General features: G+C 47.9%; 1 protein-coding gene across 1 annotated transcript in view; it reads left to right on the plus strand.

Moving 5' to 3' along the window:
- The window catches only part of LOC147913310 (ubiquitin carboxyl-terminal hydrolase 17-like protein 6), a 47,805-nt gene extending 27,700 nt beyond the window's left edge, over positions 1–20,105 (plus strand). The window contains 3 exon segments of the mRNA XM_087418250.1: positions 7,989–8,042; positions 19,562–19,741; positions 19,977–20,105. Coding sequence (XP_087274376.1) covers positions 7,989–8,042; positions 19,562–19,741; positions 19,977–20,105 — 363 coding nt within the window.
- The last annotated feature ends 1,437 nt before the right edge of the window (positions 20,106–21,542 follow it).

The raw sequence follows: 21,542 nt of genomic DNA on the forward strand, positions 1-21,542 counted from the left end.
CGATGAGTCAAAGAAATTTTTAAAATGGTCTGCATGCCTGTAGAAATCAAAAGTGCGTACTATAGGTCAACTTTGGGAGAATTTTACACAACAAAAGAACATTTTAAAACACAACTTTCTAATGACATTAATAGCCCCAAGGATCAAAACCCATGAGAACATCGCGCCCAGGATTTCCACAGAAATAACCCCACAGGAGTCAAAGATATCTCATCCCAGGTCAGGGAAGTCTTTACAATTTGCCACAGACTATTTTGAGCCCTTTACCCATTTTCCTAAATTCTTAGAAATCAGAAGAGACATACAGATTAATTTTCTATTATCTTTAAAGCGCAGTAAATAAGAAATGATGGCCCAATGGGGATCAATCCAATGATCATGCTGTCCCAATCATTATAGTATTGGAGATCATGCTCAGCCTCCTGAGGAGGGCAAACAACATGCAGATTCTCTTCAAGAATTACAGCCTGACCGAAACATTCCACATTGGTCTACCTAACGGGATGATTTCAGGCCTAACCCTCCTGCCTCCAATGTCCGAGAAACTGATAAGGAGAGCCCTCAGGGTTGGCTTCCTCTCCACACTGTGCTGCACACACTGCCAGGGCCATGGACATGAGAAATGAGGGCACTGTGTACTCTTGGAAGTTACATCTGAACCTTTTTTGGGATTGGCTGGTGATACGATGCTCTACGAGGCACATCCTAGCAAAATCAGAGAAAAAGTCTGGGAACGAACAGCTGCTTTCAACCAACACTCCAACTACGGCAATCCAACTTCCAAATTTGGTAGCATTCACGTCTAACAGCAATAAACTAAAATACTACAATGGAGGAGAAGGGTTACTGACAATATCCTTCCTTCCGCAAAGAAAGAGATATAAATATGAAATCTAGGAAAAACTCTGCAGAGTTTTATGAAAAAACATAAAATATCCCTGGCCTGAAATAAACGGTCAGATAAATTAGGAGCAGTTAACACATATCTTAGCTGGGCTAAATTCAATGGCTCACTTTCTGGCAACTTCTAACCCAGCTCCTCACCCCAAATCCCATGATTTTCTCTGTAATGCTGAGGAGACAATTGACAAATTAAGAATTAAAAGAACAGAACCAAAAAGAGTCTATGCAAACTGGAATAATTCCAGGTGTGAAAGGGATACCTCAGCCTTCCAGAAAGTACACAGTTTATTCTGCCTTGGGTAGCTTAGTCGTGAGACTGGCAAGTGCTACTCCAATTACGTGGAGTGCTGGTAAGGGAAATTCAGGCCAGTGGTGTGAGAATCACGGGGGCACGCCACCCTTTGGAAGCTGGGAGAGGCCACCAGGAGGCCCAAGGCTGCAGTGGGAGATCAGGGAGAGGTCCCTGCTGCCAAGGTTTCAGGGCAGGAGGATGGGATCTGCCGTGGCTACGGAGCCAGGACCTAGGGCATTTTGCCAAGTTCATAAATTATTAATTTAATGCAATTTTCAAAGTCCATATGGTTGCAAACCTCTGCAAACCACACCATCTGGAAACTCCCTAGGGTATCAACAACGTCATGCAAACAACGGAAGACACCCTGTCCACTCACTGAAGCTGTCCTGCAGAATGACTCCCAGGTTTCCTCTTCCTCTGAAGAGAGTTATTCCATGAGACGCCTCCTGCCAAGTGAAGACACGTCCTCCCGCCCCAGGACACCTGGAACTGACTGTCCAGTGAGGAGGAGAAGTCACAAGGAGCTGTTTTTTCTCGCTAATCAGCCATTCCCTCATCTCTGCTCTGGCCACACATGGTGGAAGCCCAGACGCGATGCTTGTGGACACACACAGGCCAAACACTGCCCTTTTTCATGATGGAAGCAGTATTGATAGATTCAAAGGGCGCTAATCAAACTGGAATAGGAAGTTTTTTGGACACTGAAATCCATTGGATACTGTGCTGTTTGATTGTGTGTGCAAGGTCTCAACTAAAATATACAGGAAAATGATCTGTATCTCTCTCCTCTGATTTCAGAATTTGGGGGGAAAAATGGGTGAAATGTCTCAAAATAGTCTGTGGTAAATTTGACAAGAGTTCCCTGACCTCCATGAGATATTTTGACTCTGTAATATTTCTGTGGAAATCCTGATGGGATACTCTCATGGCTTTGATCCTTTTCATATTAAACGCCATTAGAAAGTTGTGTTTTTTAAAATGTTCTTTGATATTAATAAAATTCTCCCAAAGGTAGTCCTGGGCACATACTTCTTTTGGATTTCTCTAGGCATGCAGACCATTTTGTAAAAATTTCTTTGACTCATCCCTGTTAAAGTGACTGGGTGAAGCAATGTTTGGCAGGACCCAGTGGCTGATTAGAGCTCAGCAGATTCTCAGGTGCACACTCTGTAGCCCCATGGCATCATTACATGCATTTTGACAGTGAGCCCCAGGAATTCCTAGGCAGATTTCCAGTGAGACAAGCCTACTGCAGATCTGCTATATGCCTCAGACTGTGAGATCTACAGGGGACTCCAGGGCGGAGTGGTTAGCAACATACCTGTGTGCCCCAAAGCCTACTGCAAGAGATACAAATTGAGGGTGCAGACACGCCTGGGCACTGCAGCTCTGGAAATTTCCCACGTGATAACAGTGGGCAGCAAAGTTTGAGATCCACTGGAGGTAGTGAGCAAAGATTTCACTCAAGTCACCTGTGATCTCCATTTTCTCATTCGGGAAAAGCTCTGAGTAGGATCCAGAAAATTCCCATGCCTCGGTGGTAAGGACATCATTTCCAGAGGAAGCAACAAAATGACTGCTCCTACCTCCTTGTAGGACATCTGCTGGCGAGTGCTTCTTTCTAGTCAGCAGCATTCCTTGCTTCTTCCTGCTGAGGGTGCAGTCCTGGCTGAACGCACAAGGTCACTAAAGAAGGGAAAAGTCAAGATGGCACATTTTGCAGCAATACCCCAGCCTTATAGCTTCTGAAGGGATCCAGTCTCCTTTGGGACCTGGGACAGACTTCCTTCCTTTCGGCACTTAGGCCCCTGGTCTGGTCTCATGGCCTCTGTCCTGCCTCATACAATTTTGTAGAGATTCTTGACAACCCCATTCACGCAGGCCCACCACTGAACAACCTCACACGCCTAGTGCCAGATGCACCTGCATTCTCCATCTCAATTTAGGGGATTTTTGAAATGGCAGCCGAGAGTGGAGAACACCTTGAGCTATGGTCACTCCTCTTTCACAGTCTCGGTGCACACAGAAATTTCTTCAGTGTACAAGGCTCCACACCAGGGAATTAGGAGCTTGGATGCCCAGCAAGGATCCATCTGGTTTCTATTTCTCACATGTTCCCTCTGGGGACGCTGATGCTGCTCTTTCAAGTGACCCACTTCCACTCAGCACTCAGCCTGGGAAAGCAAGCATAGGGACACAAGCCCTGACAGCCAACCATCATCTCGCTACAAACACAGAGGGTTTCCATGAAGACCACCTGCATGGTCTCGCAGAAAGCCTACAGTACTGCACATTTCTCAGGACATTGAGAGAAGAATACAGGAGGCAATAGGGTCTCTGCAGGACCCACTCTGCTGTGGTCAGCACGCCATACCACATTCAGACGACTCAAGCTTGAGCATCTAGTGTGCAAGTCACATGTTCCTTAGGGTCCCTCTCACTGCAACCCAGCCTGTAACCTCAATTCATTAGAAGAATTAACTCTGCTCTACCTTGGTAGTTAGTTACTTCCCAAAGCCCACGCCAGGAAGGGAAGACGTTGAAAAGGAAAGAAGAGGGAGCAAGGATTATTGAGGGAGACAGGCGTAATTGGTGGCAGACCGGCTATTGGGACATGGAAGACTTTCAACAGCTCAGGCACTAGTTAGGAAGCCATCCTCGCACCATCATTTTGGGCCAAAATGGCTGCCCTGGGCACCCTGAAGGGAAATACAAAATTCTGCACGAGGAGGACGGAGCCTCTGCAGCCTCTCCAGGCTGGCAGAGGAGTAGTTCCAAAAGCCCCCCAGGCATCTTGGAAAAATTCCCAAAAAGGCTCCTGGCCTGGCATCCGCCCAGCCTCCAACATCATCCAGTGGCATCCCAGTTCTTCTGCTCAAAGGGCAACACATGGTGGCGCTGGCTGCTCTAAGGACGCTTTCACTGGACTTTTCTGGCAGCTGTCTTACAAAGTCAGAGCTGCTGGGCCTCCAGGCCCTTAGTTTTGGGATGTCTGTCCAGAGAACAAATTTTTCAAGGATACCAGCTCTGATTCCATCTGCTTCTTCAGCCAATGTCTCAGCTGCATCACAGATGCAAACAAACACAATCTTCTCAGAAATGTCTAATAGACAGACAGCTTCCTTGCCATAGAAAAAGAGTCTGGGAGCAGCACTTTCTATAGCAAGTCCTCAATACAGAAACCCCATGCATATCTCTCATGCTCCATCTCAAACCTCTGGAGCAAACGTTGAAGTGCTAGTCTGCCCACTGCCGCCTTTCAACCAGAGAACGTGAACAAATTAGCCATAAACACAAAAGGCACAATAAACAAATTCTCAGTGAATGTTCCTCCACAACAGTGGGGATCCATCGATCCAATAATGATGCTTACACCCAATCCATCACAAAAGTATCTGAAATCAAATGCTCAGCCTCTGAGGAGGGCAAAGAACGTGCAGATATCTTTCTTCAATAATTACAGTCAATTTCATCCGTTATCTCACTATTCTACCCAAAACTGATGCTTCTCCAGTCATCCCCCATCCCTGCCTCCAAAGTCATAAAAACCCATAAAGAAATGTCCTCAGGAAACAGTTGGCTTCCTCTCCAACAAATCCTGCCCACATGATTCTGTCAGTATCATGACACACAGAAATGAGGGCACTGTGTACTCTTGGAAATTGACATGACCTGAATCTTTTTTGCTATATGATGATAAGATACGCCCTTCTTGCCGCACACATCCTAGCGTAAAGCAACAGAGAGGCAGCTCAGAAATGGAACGAACAGCTGCTTTCAGTCCCAAATACACTCTAAATCATGGTCAATCCAATCTTCTTCACCCAATTGGTAGCATTCACTCCAAACATACACAAACTCAAATATTCGTTTGAGCGTGCAGTGAAAGGTTAATGAAGAATAGCACACTGAACCTTCCTTCAAAATATGAGATATAGCAGAGAATTCCAGGAAAAACCCTATAGAGCTGAATAAGAAACATAACAACAACCTCATCCTGAAAATGGCAACGTCGTTAAATTAGAAGCAGTTAATACAGATGACTCCAGTTGGGTAATACTCTGGTTGTCAAAACACTTTCTTCTAGAGGTCCACACATCTCCACTCTAAATATCAAAGACTGTTATCTTTTCAATGCTGAGGATATAACACAGATTAAGCCAACAAACAAACAGGTCTAAACAGTCAGCCTATGCACCATTGGAATAACACCAGCGCTATGCCACATCCTTATGCTTTCTCTGAAAGTTTCTGCAGTTTATTCTGCCTTTGGCTAGTCGTGAGTCTTGCAAAAGTGCTCACTCCAATTATGCTGGGGGGTGAAGGGGCAATTCAGCCAGTGGTGTGAGAATCACGGGGGCACGCCATCCTTGAGCTGGGTTTAGAGGCCACCAGGAGGCCCATAAGGCTGTGGTGGGAGATTAGGCGGGCGCCACTAATCATGCCCAGGTTCCAGGGCATGGAGGATGGGACTGAAGCTGTGGCTACGGAGCCAGGACCTAGGTGGCATTTTTGCCAAATCTCATAAATTATTAATGTAATGCAATTTTCAAAGTCCATATGGTTGCAAACCACAACCAACTGGCTGAAACTCCCAGGGTACCAATAATAATATGGAACAACTATGGAATGACATTACCCACTCACTTTAGCCTGGCGGGGTTGTACTTAGTCACCCGCTTTGAGGTCAAGCTGGTCCTCCTGACTCAATGAGCAACTACCTAGATGAGATCACAGGGCATTTCCCCATTCCCAACCTGGTCCTGGTCATCAAAACACAGACCTGTGCCTGCAACCTGTCTCCCTGGGCCTGACCACTAGCCGGGAAGTTGTGAAAGCTCACACAAATATCAACCAAAGGGAGATGAGAGGTTAGTGTCAAAGAAAGTCATCCACGTCCCTCTGGCATACTGCACCTTGGAGTACAGGACTAAGAGACTGAGTCGAGTGGAGCTGCCCTGGGTCCCACCAAAGGGACCTGGCAGGAACAATTATTTAAGTCACAAGACACAGTGCAAAAGAAGCCAGTCCCAGCAGGACGCAGATCGCACAATGCCTTCTGTGGATAACTATGAGTATGTCCCATGCATAGACATCAAAAAATAGAGAATGGGTGGAAGAGGGGTCTGCAGGGAGGAAGAATTAAGAGTGGGTGCTTTAATAGATAGGACTTTCAGTTGCAGAATATGAAAAGCAGGGTAGAGGGAGGATGGTGATGTTTGCACAGCGAGGTGAATGTACTCAGGGCGGTAGAAGTCTACACTTCTCCAATGCCTTCCAAGAGTAACTACCACTGCTAGCACGAATTCGCCACAAGAACAAAAGTGCAAAGTGAGAAAGATAGAGGTGCATTAGCAGACAGAGGTTTTTTCCTACAGAAAACAGATGGATTCACACATCTCAAAAAGTATGCTCCAGGAGTGCCTGGCATTTTAAAACAGCCTGAAAATGCTAAAAGACACAGGAGGGTTCATGGCTTCAAGACTCTCGCTTTACACTCAAAGGTGGGTAGATGAGATGGATTTCTGACTGGAGATCCCCTTTAGCGCAGGTCACGTGACCTTTGAATCTCAGTATAAAAGCTCTGCCCGAAAGGGGAACTCCCCTCTGACTCCTTCCGCAGGCACCTTGGAAGCTGCATCCTGCATCCAGGGGAGCTGTTCCTGCACCCAGCTGTAGAGAATTCAGACCGAGGATCACTACTGGGATTTCAGGTGTGGTTTCATTACAAACTGCTCCCCTTTCTGACGATCCTCCTTCTGAGAGAGGGAGGACAGTAGGAAAAGAGAGGAGCGATGTGGCTTTCTTGAGGCACAGGGGTATTGATTCTTTAATTTGCACAGGAATTCTTGAGAAAAAGAGATCCATGAGATACATCCTTTTCAATGCTCATTATCCGACAAAGTTCAAATTCCAGAGGAAATAGACCCAAGTCCCTGATGTGCATGGGGCAGTGAGTGCAGCGGAGGTGGAATGGAACCTCGCTGGCTTTGGCTATGGGCCTCAAAGCCTAGAGAATAGATTAGTCTCACACTTAGTTCAAACATATTCTAGTCTCAAAGATTTCTATGGAAAGTAGTTAAAAAGAGGGTCATGAAGATGACAAATAAACAAGACAAAGTTCTGACCATGTTGATTCCTGGCAGAGCCTCCAGGCCTAGTAGAGGAGAAAACATTTTTCCTATCTGAAGTGGAATTTGAAAAGTGCCTCCTCTCGTGTCTAAAGAGGAACTTCCAGTTTTTGATAGGAAAGCTTTTTTTGCTTTTGACATTCCAAGATCGTAGTGCCCGGCATTCATTGCATCATTCCCGGGCATGGATTATTGTGTACACCTGGGGAAATTTTGCCTCTTTTCTTTGTGAACCAAATAGAGAGGCACAGCATAGACTTCACCAAAGTCTCTCAAATCACTCTTTGAAGTTTTATGGAAATGCAATTGACAAAAGGCCACCTCCCGTGTCTGGTCTTGGGCAGCGTGCTTTTCTCGGGCGCGTAGGGAGTCAGGAGAAGGACAAAATCTCCTGGGAGGGAGACATCACCTCAGAAATGTGTTTTGACTGAGTGGGAGTCATGAGGTCCCTCTAATCCCCACTCTGGAGAAGAAGGTGCATGAGAGACTCTTAGTCTCTGTGTCAATCGGAAAGTTTTCTTCTGCTTTTGATTCAGGAAATCCGGAACATCAAATCCCTGCAGAAACACTGTTCCTAGGTGACAAACCAAGGAGGTGAGGCAGATGGCGGGCCGTTTCACCCAGCACGTGGCCCTCCCGAATCTCTAATGCCTTTCCAGAACGGCAAGAAGCATGTGAAGGACCTGGGCGGCAAAGAAGGCTCCCCGACCAGAGTGAGGAGGATCGTAGGTGTTGCTCTGAGAAAGGCTTTGGGTCTGTGTGGCATCAGGCATGCAAGATCGAATCAAGAGACAGGGAGCTTGAACATGGCCACTTCTGTGGCCACATCACCTCCATTGACCTTCCCATGTGACGATTTCTTGCCTTAGGGACCACATCACCATGCACAGGTCCATTCACAGGACTCCGGAGGAACAACCTCACTTCCCTCTTTGCTGTCGTATGGTATGGCTTGGATTTTGGCCTCACTCTTCACTTATGACACTCATCTGCTCACCTTGAGAGCTCCAACCTCCCGCTTCCTCCACTGTCCATCCCTAGGCAGAAGCTTTTGGAAGGCACCCTAATATGCTCAGTGTGCTGACAGCTACTCGCCATATGTCCTTCCCTCTCCAAAACCAATAATATTCACCTCTCAAACTCTGTCCTTCTCATTCACTGTGGAAAAGTGCTTTTGTGATTCCCGCTGACTCAGAGACCATTTCCTCCTCCACCCACAGGTGAAGTGCAAGGATCATGCGGAGCCTTTGGGCACAACAGAAGAAGCATCAGGGTGCCCCTTATGAAGTGCTGGTAAGGGGCCATAGCCTCCCTGCCCTTGGGCTCCCAGTGATTTGCAGCAAAGGAGAACGTGAAACTCGTGGAATCTGCAGGTGCAGCCAAACCCACTGGCTCTTGCAGTGAAGCCAGAGAGAGAAAGAAGCAGTTAAAAGACAAAGGTGAGGAACCTGGGAGCTTAAAACCAATCTTTGGGCTGAAATCCAAGGAGACTCACGTGTCTCCCCAGCCCATTAATCGCAGTGCACAGCCACCCTCCAGGCCAGGACAGGGGGTGGAGTTAGAACCCTGAGATAGCGAGCTCACTCTCCTCCAGGGTCCAGCCACCTCAGGTGCTCACCTCAAGTCCTCGGGAGTCACTCAAGGGGTGGGGAACATTTCAGAATTCTGCCCACGACAGGGAGAGAGAGGTGAATAAATGGAGAAAAAGGAAAGTGACTTCATGAGAAAACCTGCAGGGTTCTCTGCAGTTGGGGGGAATAATCTGGAGGTGAGGCAAAGGCCCAGGGCTTCACGACCTGTCTCAAAACACAACAGCCCGAAGGAGCCTGGGGCACAGGAATATCTGTCCCCCACTGGCTACAAGGGAAATTGAGTGCCTTCCATTTGACATGCTTTTGTTTGTAGGCGAACAAAGAGCAGCACAGCAATGCTCTACTGCAGAGATTTCCCAGGAGAGGCTCAAGGGCAGTCCCCAGACCAATTGGAAGGAACGACAGGGAAACCCTGTGACGACGCGTGGAGGGTGAGTCTCCCCTGGGCCCCCTCTCTGTTCTCTTCTCTCTGGGAAGCCCAATCTGCCTCCCAACCCCTTCTGTGTGAGGGAACTCTTCAATTCCATGCCAACCAATGTGATCTGTCTCTGTGTACTCTGCCAGTGATCTTCTTATCTCTTGCTCTTTAGGATTTGGCACTACTCCTGTGCATGTCTCACTGGCAGCTGCCTCAAGTCACTTTGCCCCGGATCTCACTACCACCATTGTCCCACTGAGGGACAAGAAGCCCCATTTTTCCTCCCTGGAAGATCCCCAGGCTCTCCAAGACACATGGCCTGGGGCCACGCCTCAAACCCCAGTGCAGCAAGCCATGTATCCTGGATACTGTCAACTCCTATCCCAGCCCACAGGCTGCTGGACCGGGACTCAGGATCTGGTGCTGTGTCAAAAATCAGCATCAAGGCACTTCAGGCAAGTTTAAGACTCAATTGACCAATTGTACCAGTGCCGACTTTCCAGACCCTCCCAAAGAAACCGGAGACTCACTCCCTTTCAGGACCCTACTGAAGAGCACTCAGAGACCACATCTGGGGTTTTCCAGACTCCCTGTAGCCTCCACCACGGACAACTGGATGTAGACCCACTCGCGGGACGCCAGGTGACCAGAAAGATGCATTCCCATGTGGAAAAGCACTGACCTTCCCGCCTCCACACAACAGACCTCACCTGAATCATCCTGCCTCAGCCCTGCATTGTGGCCCATCGCCCCAGCACCTGAAACGGGTCCCTGGGCCAGCCCCTCAGAATGCTCTTCAGTGAGATTAGACAATGGCTGGTGGAGCTCCAGACAACCCTGACTGCTCCTCCCTAGCCTTCCAGCTCAGAAGCCAAGCCCTCCAGGGCATAGCCCCCACACTAGAGACGTCTGAGGGACACTGTGCCCCAGTCCTACTGGGAGTGTCCTGGAGAATGACCTCCAGGTTTGCTTCTTCCTCTGAGAAAGAGAGCTGGACTAGGAGGGAGAAACCTCCCGCCAGTGAAGACATGTCCATCCGCCTCAGTAAGGAGTGCCTGGAACTGACTGTCCAGTGAGGAGGAGAAGTCATAAGGAGCAAGCTTTTTCTCGGGAATCAGTTATTCTCCCCTGTCTCAAAGCTCCAGTAGGAAACAAGGCAGTGGAAGCTCAGACGATGCGTGTGGACACACACAGGCAAACACTGCACGCTTTCATGATGGAAGCAGAAGTGATTTATTCAAAGGTCACTAATCAAAACTGGAATAGGAAGTTGTTTTGGGGCATTGAAATCCATTTAGATACTAGCCCAGTTCGATTGCAGGGGTAATGTCTCAAACCTTAAAAAGATAATAGGAAATGTATCTGTATCTCTCCTCCGATTTTCAGAATTTGGGGAAAATGGGTTCAAAATAGTTTGGTGGCAAATTGTAAAGAGTTCCCTGACCCTGGGATGAAATATGTTGTCTCTGTGGGGTTATTTCTGTGGGAAAAGCCTGATGCGGATATTCTCATGGCTTTGTTCCTTTGGGTTATTAAACGTCATTAGAAAGTTGTGTTTTAAATGTTCTTTTTGTTATTAATAAAATTCTCCTAAAGGTGAGACCTGTGGTACGCACTTTTGATTTCTAGGCATGCAGACCATTTTAAAAATTTCTTTGACTCATCCAAGTTGAAGTGATCAGTGAAGCAATGTTTGGCAGGACCTAGGGCTTTATTAGAAACACAGATTCTCAGGCACACTCAGCCCCACGGCATCATTACATGCAGTTTTGACAGTGAGCCCCAGGGAATCTTAGGCAGTTAATCTTCAGTGAGACCATCGTGCCTGCAGACTCCCATTCAAGCACGGTGGATTCCACAGGGGACTCAGGGCGGGTGGTTAGTAAATACCTGTGCCTCTAAGCCTACTGGGCAAGAGATACCAATTGAGGGTGTGTTTATCGCAGCCTGGGCACTGGGAGCTTTGGAAATCTCTCCCACATAGATTCCAGTGGTGCAGCAAAATTTGAGATCTCATACCTGAGCTGGTGAGCAAAGATGTTCAACTAAACCGCTCAGCTGTAGATCTCCATTTTCTCATTCAGGAAAAGTTTCTGAGAAGGATCCAGAAAATTCCTCCTCTGCCTCGGTCAGGAACATTTCCTTAGGAAGAACAAAATGACTAGCTCCTATCTGCCTTGTGGGACATCCGTTGGGCAAGTGCTTTTTTCACTCTTGTGGTGATTCTGTGCAAGTTTCCAAGGAGGGCAGCCCCTGGTTGAACGCACAAGGTCTTGAAAATAAAGCCAGAGAAAAGTCAAGATGGCACATCTTTAGGGCAATACCCTAGCCTGCCATAGCTTCTGAAGTGCTCTAGTCTCCTTGGGACCCGGGACAGCGTTAACTCTCCTTTTGGCCTAGGTCATTTCACTGGAAACCTACAGAGTTGGGAGAACACTTTAGTTAATAATCCTTTCTCACAATTTCTGTACACATAGATTTTTTCAAGAAGGATGTACAGTGCTCAACGTTAGGAAATTATGTCTAGTTTCATAGTCTAGGAAGGACCCATCAGTTCCCTTTCTCACATGGTCCCTGGGCACTTGGATGCTGATCCCTCCAGACCCTCCTTTCTAGCAAAGCACTCAAGCCTGATAAAGCAAAGCACAGTGGACACACATTCCCTGACAGGCAACCATAGTCTCTCAAAACAAGCACAGTGGGTTTCAGGGAAGATCACCCATGGTCTCCCTGAAAAGCCTAAATTTTTCGCTTACACTCAGGACATTGAGAGAATTGTAGAGGAGGCAACAGGGTCTCGTAGCAGGGCAGACTTCAGGAAACATCCCATGCGTTCCTACCTTCGAACAACATGGGATTCAGCATCTACTGTGTGCTCCCCACGTTCCAGTTAGAGTGCCCCTGAGTGCAGGTGGAATTGAGCTGGGAAGCTTAACACATTACTGGAATTAACTCTGCTCTCACCTTGGTAGTTACGGACTCTAAATCCTGTGCAGCAGCAAGGAAGATGTGGGAAATAGGAGATGAGGGAGCAAGGACATTGAAGGGAGATACGCTAATTGGTGGGGAGAATGGTGTTCAGGTCTCAGTCCTAGTATATTTTTCAGCTGCTCAGGAACATCATTAGGGAAGCCATCCTTGCACCGATTATGTTGGCCAATGGCAGTTCCTGGGCACTTGAACGGTGAAACAGAACATTCCTGCAAAGGGAGGAGCGGTTCCTCTGCAGCCTTTCCAGGCAGGTGGCAGGAGCAACCTTCCAATGTCCCTGGATACATTGGAAACAATTCTGTGGGCTCCTCGCCACCATTTGCTAGCTTTCATGTCATCAAGAGCCATTCTTGGGTCCCTGAGCCTGGAAGCTCGAAAACTTTGCCTCTGGTGTCCCCCGCTGGCTAAGGACGCCCACACTGGGCTTTCTCACAGCTGCAAGCCACTGCTGGGCCTCCTCTTCTGACATAGCTCTAGATTTGGTCCAGAGGCTAAAAGCAGCCAAGGTGACACACCTTCCTGGTCTTTCTTTCCTTCCTGGCACAAGCAATGGCCTCTGCTCCGGGCCGGATCGACAACAATGAGTTTCAGGAACGCCATCAGCACCAACAGGTTCTTTTCACTAGAGGGACAGTCTGGGAGCTGCAGTGTCTTCGCTGCCTCTTGGGGAAACCTGCATACACATCTTCAGTCAATAGAGTAACACTCATTCACCCAAGTGGAAAAACATAATCAGACATATAAGCCATCAAGACAACAGAGGTGAAATAATAAAAATAATGGTGAATATCATTGAGATTTCCAATGAGGATCATCAACCCAATGATGCTATAATCCCAATCATTATAATATTGAAAAATAATGCTCAGCCTCTGAGGAGGGCAAATAACGTGCAGATTCTCTTCAAGAAACCCATAGAGTCAACTGGAAACGCTCTACATCTGTGCTATCAGAGAGGTTTCCAGTTGCTCAGGTCAACTTCTCATGCCTCTAAAGACAGAGGAAAACTGATAAGGAAAGTCTAATAGGCAGCCCACACAGTGTCTACTCTCTTCTCCACACCAAAGTGCTACATGGATTGATTGAGAGATCCCCTGTAACAAGGTCACATAACCTTCTTAAAAACAGTAGAAAAGTGTGACAGAAAAGGAAACTGTCCCCACTCTGACTCTTCTGCAGGCACCTTAGAAGCTGCATTACGTCCAGGGGAGCTGTTCCTGCACCCGCTTGTCAATACGAGACTGGAGGAGCACAGCTGGGATTTCAGGTGAGTCTCCATTCCAAGCTGACATCTTAGGGATTATCCCTCCTTGAGAAAGTGGGACATTAGCAATAACAGAGATGGCTGATGTGACTTTAGGCAGTGGGGTACAGATTCCTTGGCAATTTTCATATGAATTCTGAGAAAGCTAGATGGATAAAATATATCATTTCCAGCCAATGTTAATTATTACATGAGGTTCAAATCCCAGAGGCAGTAGACCCCAGTCCCCTGATGTGTGTGGGGCAGTGAGTAGCTAATGAAACTTGGTGGGTTTGGCTATGGGGAACTGAAAGCCTAAATAAGTGATTTGTTCATACTTAGTTCTCAAACATATTCAGTTCTCATTTCTTGGAAGAAGTTAAAAACGGGTCATGAAGATGAAAAACGAAATAAAACACCTCTTGACCCTGCTGAACCCAGTGAGGCTTCCTCTGTCTAGTGTGAGGAGAAAACAGGTTTTCCACATGAATTTGAATTTGAAAACTGCATGGAATGGCGTCTGAATCCAAGTGATAAGAAACTTTCTCAGAAACCTCTATCAGATTAATAGGTTCTTTTTCCATAGAGGGAGAGCTCTTTGAGCTGCAGTAAGTCTATATCTTGTCTCTTGGGTAACCTCCATACACATCTTCAGTAAAATCAGACACTCTTTCTCAGAAATAGAGTAAACTCCTTATTCATTGTTGAATAAACGATATCCACAAATATCAGCCACACAGACAATGGAAGTAATAATAAAAATATTGGTGCATATCAATGATAATAATGTGATGATAAATCTACCACACAATGATGCTAATCCTAATAATTATAATATTCTCAAAATAATTATTCAACCCTATAAAGAAGGAAAAGAAATTAAAGAGTCTCATCATCAATGACAGGTACACATCCTGGGGTGTGATCGAGGTCGTTTTGAGTCAGAGAGTGCCAGCCTCACATGATGCAACACACTTGTTCCCTGGGAAGCCAAAGACCCATAGCAGAAGAGATGAGAAATGCAAACTAGATGTTGGTATGTGCAAACAGGGGTACTCCTGCATGAACTATGGGTGTGCTCTTTCAGGCATTAGGTCTAAGAATAAAAGGACTCTGGTGCCAGTCATGCATTTCATCAGAAGCACATGAGTTTTTCACAGCAGCTAGGACCACTAATGGATGTTGTAGGGCCACTGACTTGAAGTCAGGCATCCAGCTTCATGAATGGTGTACACAAACCCAGCTGATTAGCAACAGAAAATACCCAGCATTATGTTACCAAAGTGTCTGGCTGCCCTTCTGTCATCTGCCCAGTCCCAGATGCCACAAGGACTCAGACATCTTGGTCCTATAGATTGAACTGAGATATTGTAGGGCATCTGCTTTATGTCCTGCTCCCATTTTGACCCATTCTCGCTGGGAAGCTAAGGGAAGACTAAGCCCTCCCATCGTCCTGGGTGGAGATAAGGGCAATCCAAGAATCCTCTGACCTTGATGGATCCTGGAACACCACACACTCAAAGAGCTTCTGGGCCTCTAAGGGCTGATGTAGTGCCTGGAGCTTTAATGTTCCACACAACCAAGTGATTCTGAGTCCCAGGAGAGAGGGGGCCATGTGTGGTTTCAGAGTCTTGCCCATTTGCAGGGATCGCGAACCAAAACAGCCACCTGGGCCTGAACCACAGAATGCTGTTTGGCATCTTGTGGAAGGGAGGGTCTCCACCCAGAGTCTCCTCCTCCTCTACCAGGCATTCTTCTTCAAGAGGGGTACACACTTGAGTTCCCATAATGATCCATATCATCTCCTGCAGGTTGTTTATCTTTTCCTTCCTGATACTGGTGTTTGTCTCATGGAAATATTTCAGTGGTGCAACTTAGGATGCCAACTCAAGCTTCGCCATGAAAGTCCATCTGGGTACTTTGTCATAGACTCAGAGGAATCTACATATAATTTAAATCTTTTAGGATAATATATCAAAAGTATAACGAATAGTATTCACATCATTATGATGGTCATTTTGATCATTACTATCCATCATTATTTTTATTATGACCATTCTTGTCATTGATAATTTTTGTGGTTGTTGGCATACAGCAGTCTATAGAGATTCTCTGTTAAGAAGTGTATCTGATTCAATGAAGATGAGGAGGATTCACCTACAGACACAAACACACGCAGCCAATCCCAGGGTGATGCTGCACCACATGGTGTCCTTTTGGAAGTTGATCTTCTGATATTTCCATGTACCCTGTGGGGCAGGGACCATGCCATGCCTGCTACAGAGGCTTCAGGAATGTGTCTTCTCCTATCTTGAGCATCTGGAAAAAATTAGAAGCACTTTGATGGTCCTAGAAACCATATGTGCAGGTCTGTGAGCCAAAGAAAGGAACTCCTAGNNCAAACNTATCCAATACGATGGTATCTTATGTCGACTCTATGCCCTGCAATCCCTTCCACTCAGCCTGGGGTGATGATGCCCTNCAAGGGCCCTGGGTGGAGGTGTGGGAAGTAAGAAGTGGGGCCAGTCAGGAGCCCAGCATGATTAGATGGCGGAAGGGCAGCTGTACAGTGAGTGATGATGTGTTGCTGTGTGAATAATGTGCTGGGCAGGTGGAGCTCTGATCCAGGGGGAGGTTCCTGCTGTCACTTTGGAGATGCGCGATGTCTTGTAGCTAGCCCTGCCCCAAGAAGCCATCTGGTCAAACTACTGACACCTGTTGAGTGTCCTGGGGAAGGCAGGCCACAATCCTTGGTGCCTCCACCTCCACCCAGGGCTCCTCTCCAAGAAGGTTTTGCAGATCCCCATATGACCCATGCCCTCCTGGGGCTTGTGATATTTTCCCTCCTGCTGTTCCTCTAATCCATCATGAAGCACAACCATGATGCAGTGCCGGGACTCTCCTAACTCAGCCCAGGAGTTCCATCTCTGTACACTGTCATACCTCACATGCTTAGCAGAACCTGTATGCTAATCTCCATCCCCATTTTCACATTCTTAAAAATTTTCCTATTTACGCCAGTATAACTCTCACGGTTATCTTATGGTGCTTCACTACGCTGTCATTATAAGTGTTTTTCTTTTCTTTTACACCAATCACTTTTGGATTTATTATTGCACAGCGCTGAAAAGATTTTTTCTTTATTTCAGAGGTGTGTCCACCTCTGAGGACTATTGGGACGGTCCCCTACTGACAGCATACACACAGCAGGTCCGGGGCTGCCCTGTACCATCTAGTGCCCATTCAAAGAAAGAGATTCCTAATAGATTATCTGTCCCCTGAGGCCCAGGGGTCACTCTCCTGCCTGCAGTGGACACTGGGGAGGGCATAGTAGTCCCTTACCTGATCCTTCCAGAAATGGTGACAAAGCACCCATGAGTTCCTTAACAAGCATGTGTGGAGCCCCACAAAGCCAAGGAGAGCCTCTGGAAGAACCAGATTCCTCCACAAGATTTCCTATGTGAAAGGTGAGGGGCCTAGACAACCTTGGGGCAGCTGTGGTCCTCCTGACACTCCAGAATTATTCTAAATCACCTGGGAGACTATGGATCTACTCCATCCTTCATTTAATACAGCAGGAGAAGGATTCACATCCCGCCAGAGTCCCCCAAGGTTTTTCTTAGTCCATTTAGGTGCCTGGGAACCACCCATAAAATATGTGCAAGGAACTCCAGGAATTTCAAAGATCCCTCTGGTGTCCAGGGATGTCTGCAGCTGTCCTGCAAGCACGGAGAGCACAGATGGCCAATAACCTTTGAAGGTCCACTTCCTCCAAGGAGGCGGGAGCCCAGGTGGCTCCTGCTTGCATGGGCAGCACAGGGGAGTTGTGGAGACCAGATGTCCCCATTTGGGAGTATGGGAGACCAGATGTCCCCACTTGAGAGTCTGGGAGACCAGATGTCCCCACTTGAGAGTCTGGGAGACCAGATGTCCCCACTTGAGAGTCTTGGAGACAGATGTCTCCATGCAGGAATATGGGAGACAAGAGGGCAGCCAGGCAACTCTGCTGTGAGGGCTGATGGAGTCCAGGAGGAGCCCTGTTCCCTGCAGTACAGAACACTGAGCCCCAGGGGGAGGCCATGGTGTAGCTCTTGGGTCCTGCCTTCCTGTAGGGAACCTACCCAACCAGTCACCTACTGAACTGCTGAAAACTGTTGAGCGACCTATGGAAGACAGGACGGGATGAGTGTCCCTATACCTCTGCCCTCTAGACTCTGATAAGCCAAATTCCATCTACTCTGCTGAATATTAACATCATTATTAGCATTATTTATGTCTTGATGGTCATTATCATGGTTACTCATATTTATTTTTATTATACTGTTCCTAGGTATCATTTTTGTGTTTGTTATCATGAAATGTTAAAGAGATTTTCTTTGTGAAAGAAGGGTATGATTTTCTGAGGATGATTAAGGGGGTCCCTGCAAGTAGATATACATTCACTGGTCTCACGCTGACACTGGACTGCTCTGCTGCCCTTTAAAAGCAGGAGCCTGCCTCCAGGGGCCCTACTTATGCCTCAGTTGGTCTCTCTCCTCTGACCAGCCTCTGTCCCGCCATCCCCTAAGCCTCTTCATCCCCATGTCCTTGGCCTCAGTTCCTCTGCACTGGTTTTCCTATTGCCCTACTCCCTCATCTCCTCCTCAATCTAATGCTGTACTTAGATCTCCCATGGTCAACTGGGAAGGTCAACTCTCCTACCAGTAACCCGCAGTTTCCCTGCTCCCCCATCCAGGCCCAGGTCACATCTGGCCTTCCCCCTTGCCGGCCCCACCAATCACCCTGACCCAGGTCCCCTTGTAAGCCCAGCATCCACTCCTTCTCCCACTCTCTTCCCATTTCTGTCCCTTCCCTGACTCACTTCCTGTTGCCTTCCCAGGTCAAAGACCTGTGGCTCCTGCCCCAGGTCACCTAGGATGTGTTGGTTGCCCTAAAGCTTTGTCCCCAACTGCAGGTACCTGCATGTTAACTTCCTCTCAGACAAGGACATCCTCCTCCCCAAGTTGCACTAGCAGCCTTCAGCGCTTCTCCCTCACAAACATGTCCCTTCTTTCTGACCCTTCAGGAGTCTCAGTGCCCCTCCATGTCCCCCTGAGGCCCTGCTCTCCCAGAAGCTGTCCCTAATCAGTAGGTCTTAAGACCCTGCCAGGGTTCCTGCCTTTTCCTCCATCATGATGTGACAGTGAAGCCTCTCCAAGGGCTCCATTTGGGAGAAAAAAAAACATCACAGAGGCTAATCCAACTGATAGAAAACAAACCCCTTTAAGAGAACTTCCTTTAGAAAATACCATGCCTAAAAAAATAAGGCAGAGGGAAATTTAACTTTATATGTAAGCGCAGATTAGAGTCATCCCAGAATTGAGAGCCATTACTCAGGAGCAGACTTCAGCACTTAATTGCCCCTTTGGAAAAGAGGGATGAAACTCTGAAACGGATCTGGAAGAGGTGGGTGGAGCTAAAGGACAATGTATAACCAGCCTTACTTAGGAATGTAGGTACCAAATCATTAACTATTCCATCAAAATGAAACAGCAATGGGTGCAAAACACCATTGTCAACATAATTTATAAGGAATGGAAGAATGCTTTACAGCATATACAGTTTTACCAAGTTAGCTATTTAAGCCATTTGGCCATCAGTGGTATGGTTACATAATAATAAATCATCATAAATTGGAACTTAATCCAATAAGGAAAAGGTGATTCAACACCTGAACCTTTTTTCGCTTTATGCGATAGTTTGACCTTCGAAAACATTTACAAATCCTGCCAAATGATGGGGAGAGTGTTTTTAATCCAGAAAATTACAGGAAACATATTTAACAGTGAATGGTTTGCACTGGAATGGTTTGCAGTGGAATCGTTTGCACTAAACGTAAGTCTGAGCAAACACTGGAACCCGATTCTGTCCCAAGTTTTACCCTCTCTCTCCTCCTTGCTCCCAGCTCCTCTCCCTGCTCCCCCTCCTCCCCCGCCCCTCCCTCCACAGTCAGGGAACAGAGTGAGGACGCCCCCGCCCGGGAGGAACACACCTTCCCGCGGGGCGTCGCGATGTGAAAACCCCGGACGGATGTGGACACAAGACCCGGCGTCACGGGAGCCCCTGGTGGAATCCCGCACGGACACGGCCTCCCTGAGGGAGAGGGAAGGGCGGGATTGCGGACCGCGGGTCAGGGACGGAGGGAGGGTCGCGGGACTGACCGCGGTCTGCGGGGCCCAGGGCCAGGGGGAGGGCGCGGCGACCCGGAGCCGCCCTCCAGGGGGCAAGAGGTGCAGAATCCCTCTCCCATGGGGACTTGACCCCAAGCAGGGTGTACAGGGGAAACCCCGTGGAGACAGGAAGACAAAGAACAGAGAGCAAACCGGCTCGGACCGATTTTAAGCGGAAACTGACGCGCCCACAGAACCGGCAGCAGAACTACCCGGGGGCCTCTCGCGGCCCCGCGGAGCTCCCCGAGGGGCCGCGCGTGCGCGGATTCTTACGTCCCGGCGTCCCGACTGCGCATGTGGAGGGCGGGGCGATGGGGCCCTGAATCGCTGCTGCGACACAAATATGGAAACTCACGCCCTGGGAGCTGACCTTTGATTTGGGAAATCTACTTCCGGGTCTGCAGGAAACTGGGAGCTCTGGGAGGCGGGGCTTGGAAGGAGGAGGCTGTGGGCGGGGCCTGGGAGGAGGGGCGTGTGTGGGCGGGGCCTGCGCGCCTCCGCCTCGTGCGTTTCCGGTCTGCCGGTACTTCCGCCTGCGGAAGTGGAGTCTGTGCGTCTGAGTCCACGGCGAGGTGTTGGGTGTCAGTGGGGCTGCGCTGCGCCCACTGCAGCAAGTTAAATGATTCAGATACTTTTCGGTGAAAGCTTAGAGTTAAGGGCCAATCACACTGAATGCGGAGATGTTTCTTTCTCAGCAACCTGAAATGTGTTTAAGTCAAAAACCTGCACAGTGAGCGTGTCGTGAGTCCAGCAGATGCGACTCGGCTGCGGCGCAGCGCCCGCGGTGCGGGCGGATGTGCGCGCTGGTTGCACTGGGTTCATCTGTGCCTCCAGCACACAGAATAGGTCATTTACAAGGGAACTGGAACGTGACTCGCCACACTCGGTGTGGTCAGAATGTGCAATTTCACACTAAAGACCACAGAATGTAGTTTCAGTCTCTGTTTCCCATTCACCTGGGAGGCAGAGACTCAGCGCTGGGCTCAGTTCAGGGACTTCACTGGATTGGATCTGGGCAGATCGCCACCTGGTGCCGCCATGCTGAGTTTGGGGTTCTTGCCCAATCTATGTACAGCATGTGGGGTGGGATGAAAGTTTACATCAGCCTCCTTGTGCATGGGAGTTTACAGCATGGCCCAGACCACGAGATTTGGAGGCAGCCTGGGGAACATCAGGGAGCAAACATCAGACCTATTGTCTGTGAGCTGAGAATGTGTGTCAGTCCTGGCCAAGGTGCTTGGATGTTGGCTGAGAGGCATCAGGGATATCCACTTCTTATACTTATTTTTTTCCATGAGGTGAGAAGAAGCTCAGCTCAGGTGCTTTGATGGGAGACACTGCAGGGCACGTGGATGTCATATTTGGTTTCCTAATAGGTGCTGACTTGTAGTGAACAGGCTCAGGACAGGTCTCTTCTTGGCTGTGAGGACAGGAATTGATTGGCCTGCTTGTATCCTGTAGGAGAAGACACCATGCATAGAATATATATTAAGATTTTCTTCATCAAGTGAAAATTTAAATCAACCAAATAAAAGACATGGAACATGTAACACTTTAATTTAGCAGTTAAAGAATCATTAGCAGTCATTTTAAATATGAAGTACTGAGTGGTAGGATAAAATCAATTACATTATCAAAGTGAAAACATTTTACTTCAGATTTCATAGTATGGATATTATTAATATTGTCTCTATGAAACAAGCTCTTTCATACACTGTTCTAAGCATTAACACAGCTAATGAACTTTTAGAGGCAGATTA

This window comes from Ceratotherium simum, chromosome 28 (genome assembly GCF_057802395.1).
Source record: "Ceratotherium simum simum isolate JZ-2026a chromosome 28, ASM5780239v1, whole genome shotgun sequence".
NCBI lineage: Eukaryota > Metazoa > Chordata > Mammalia > Perissodactyla > Rhinocerotidae > Ceratotherium > Ceratotherium simum.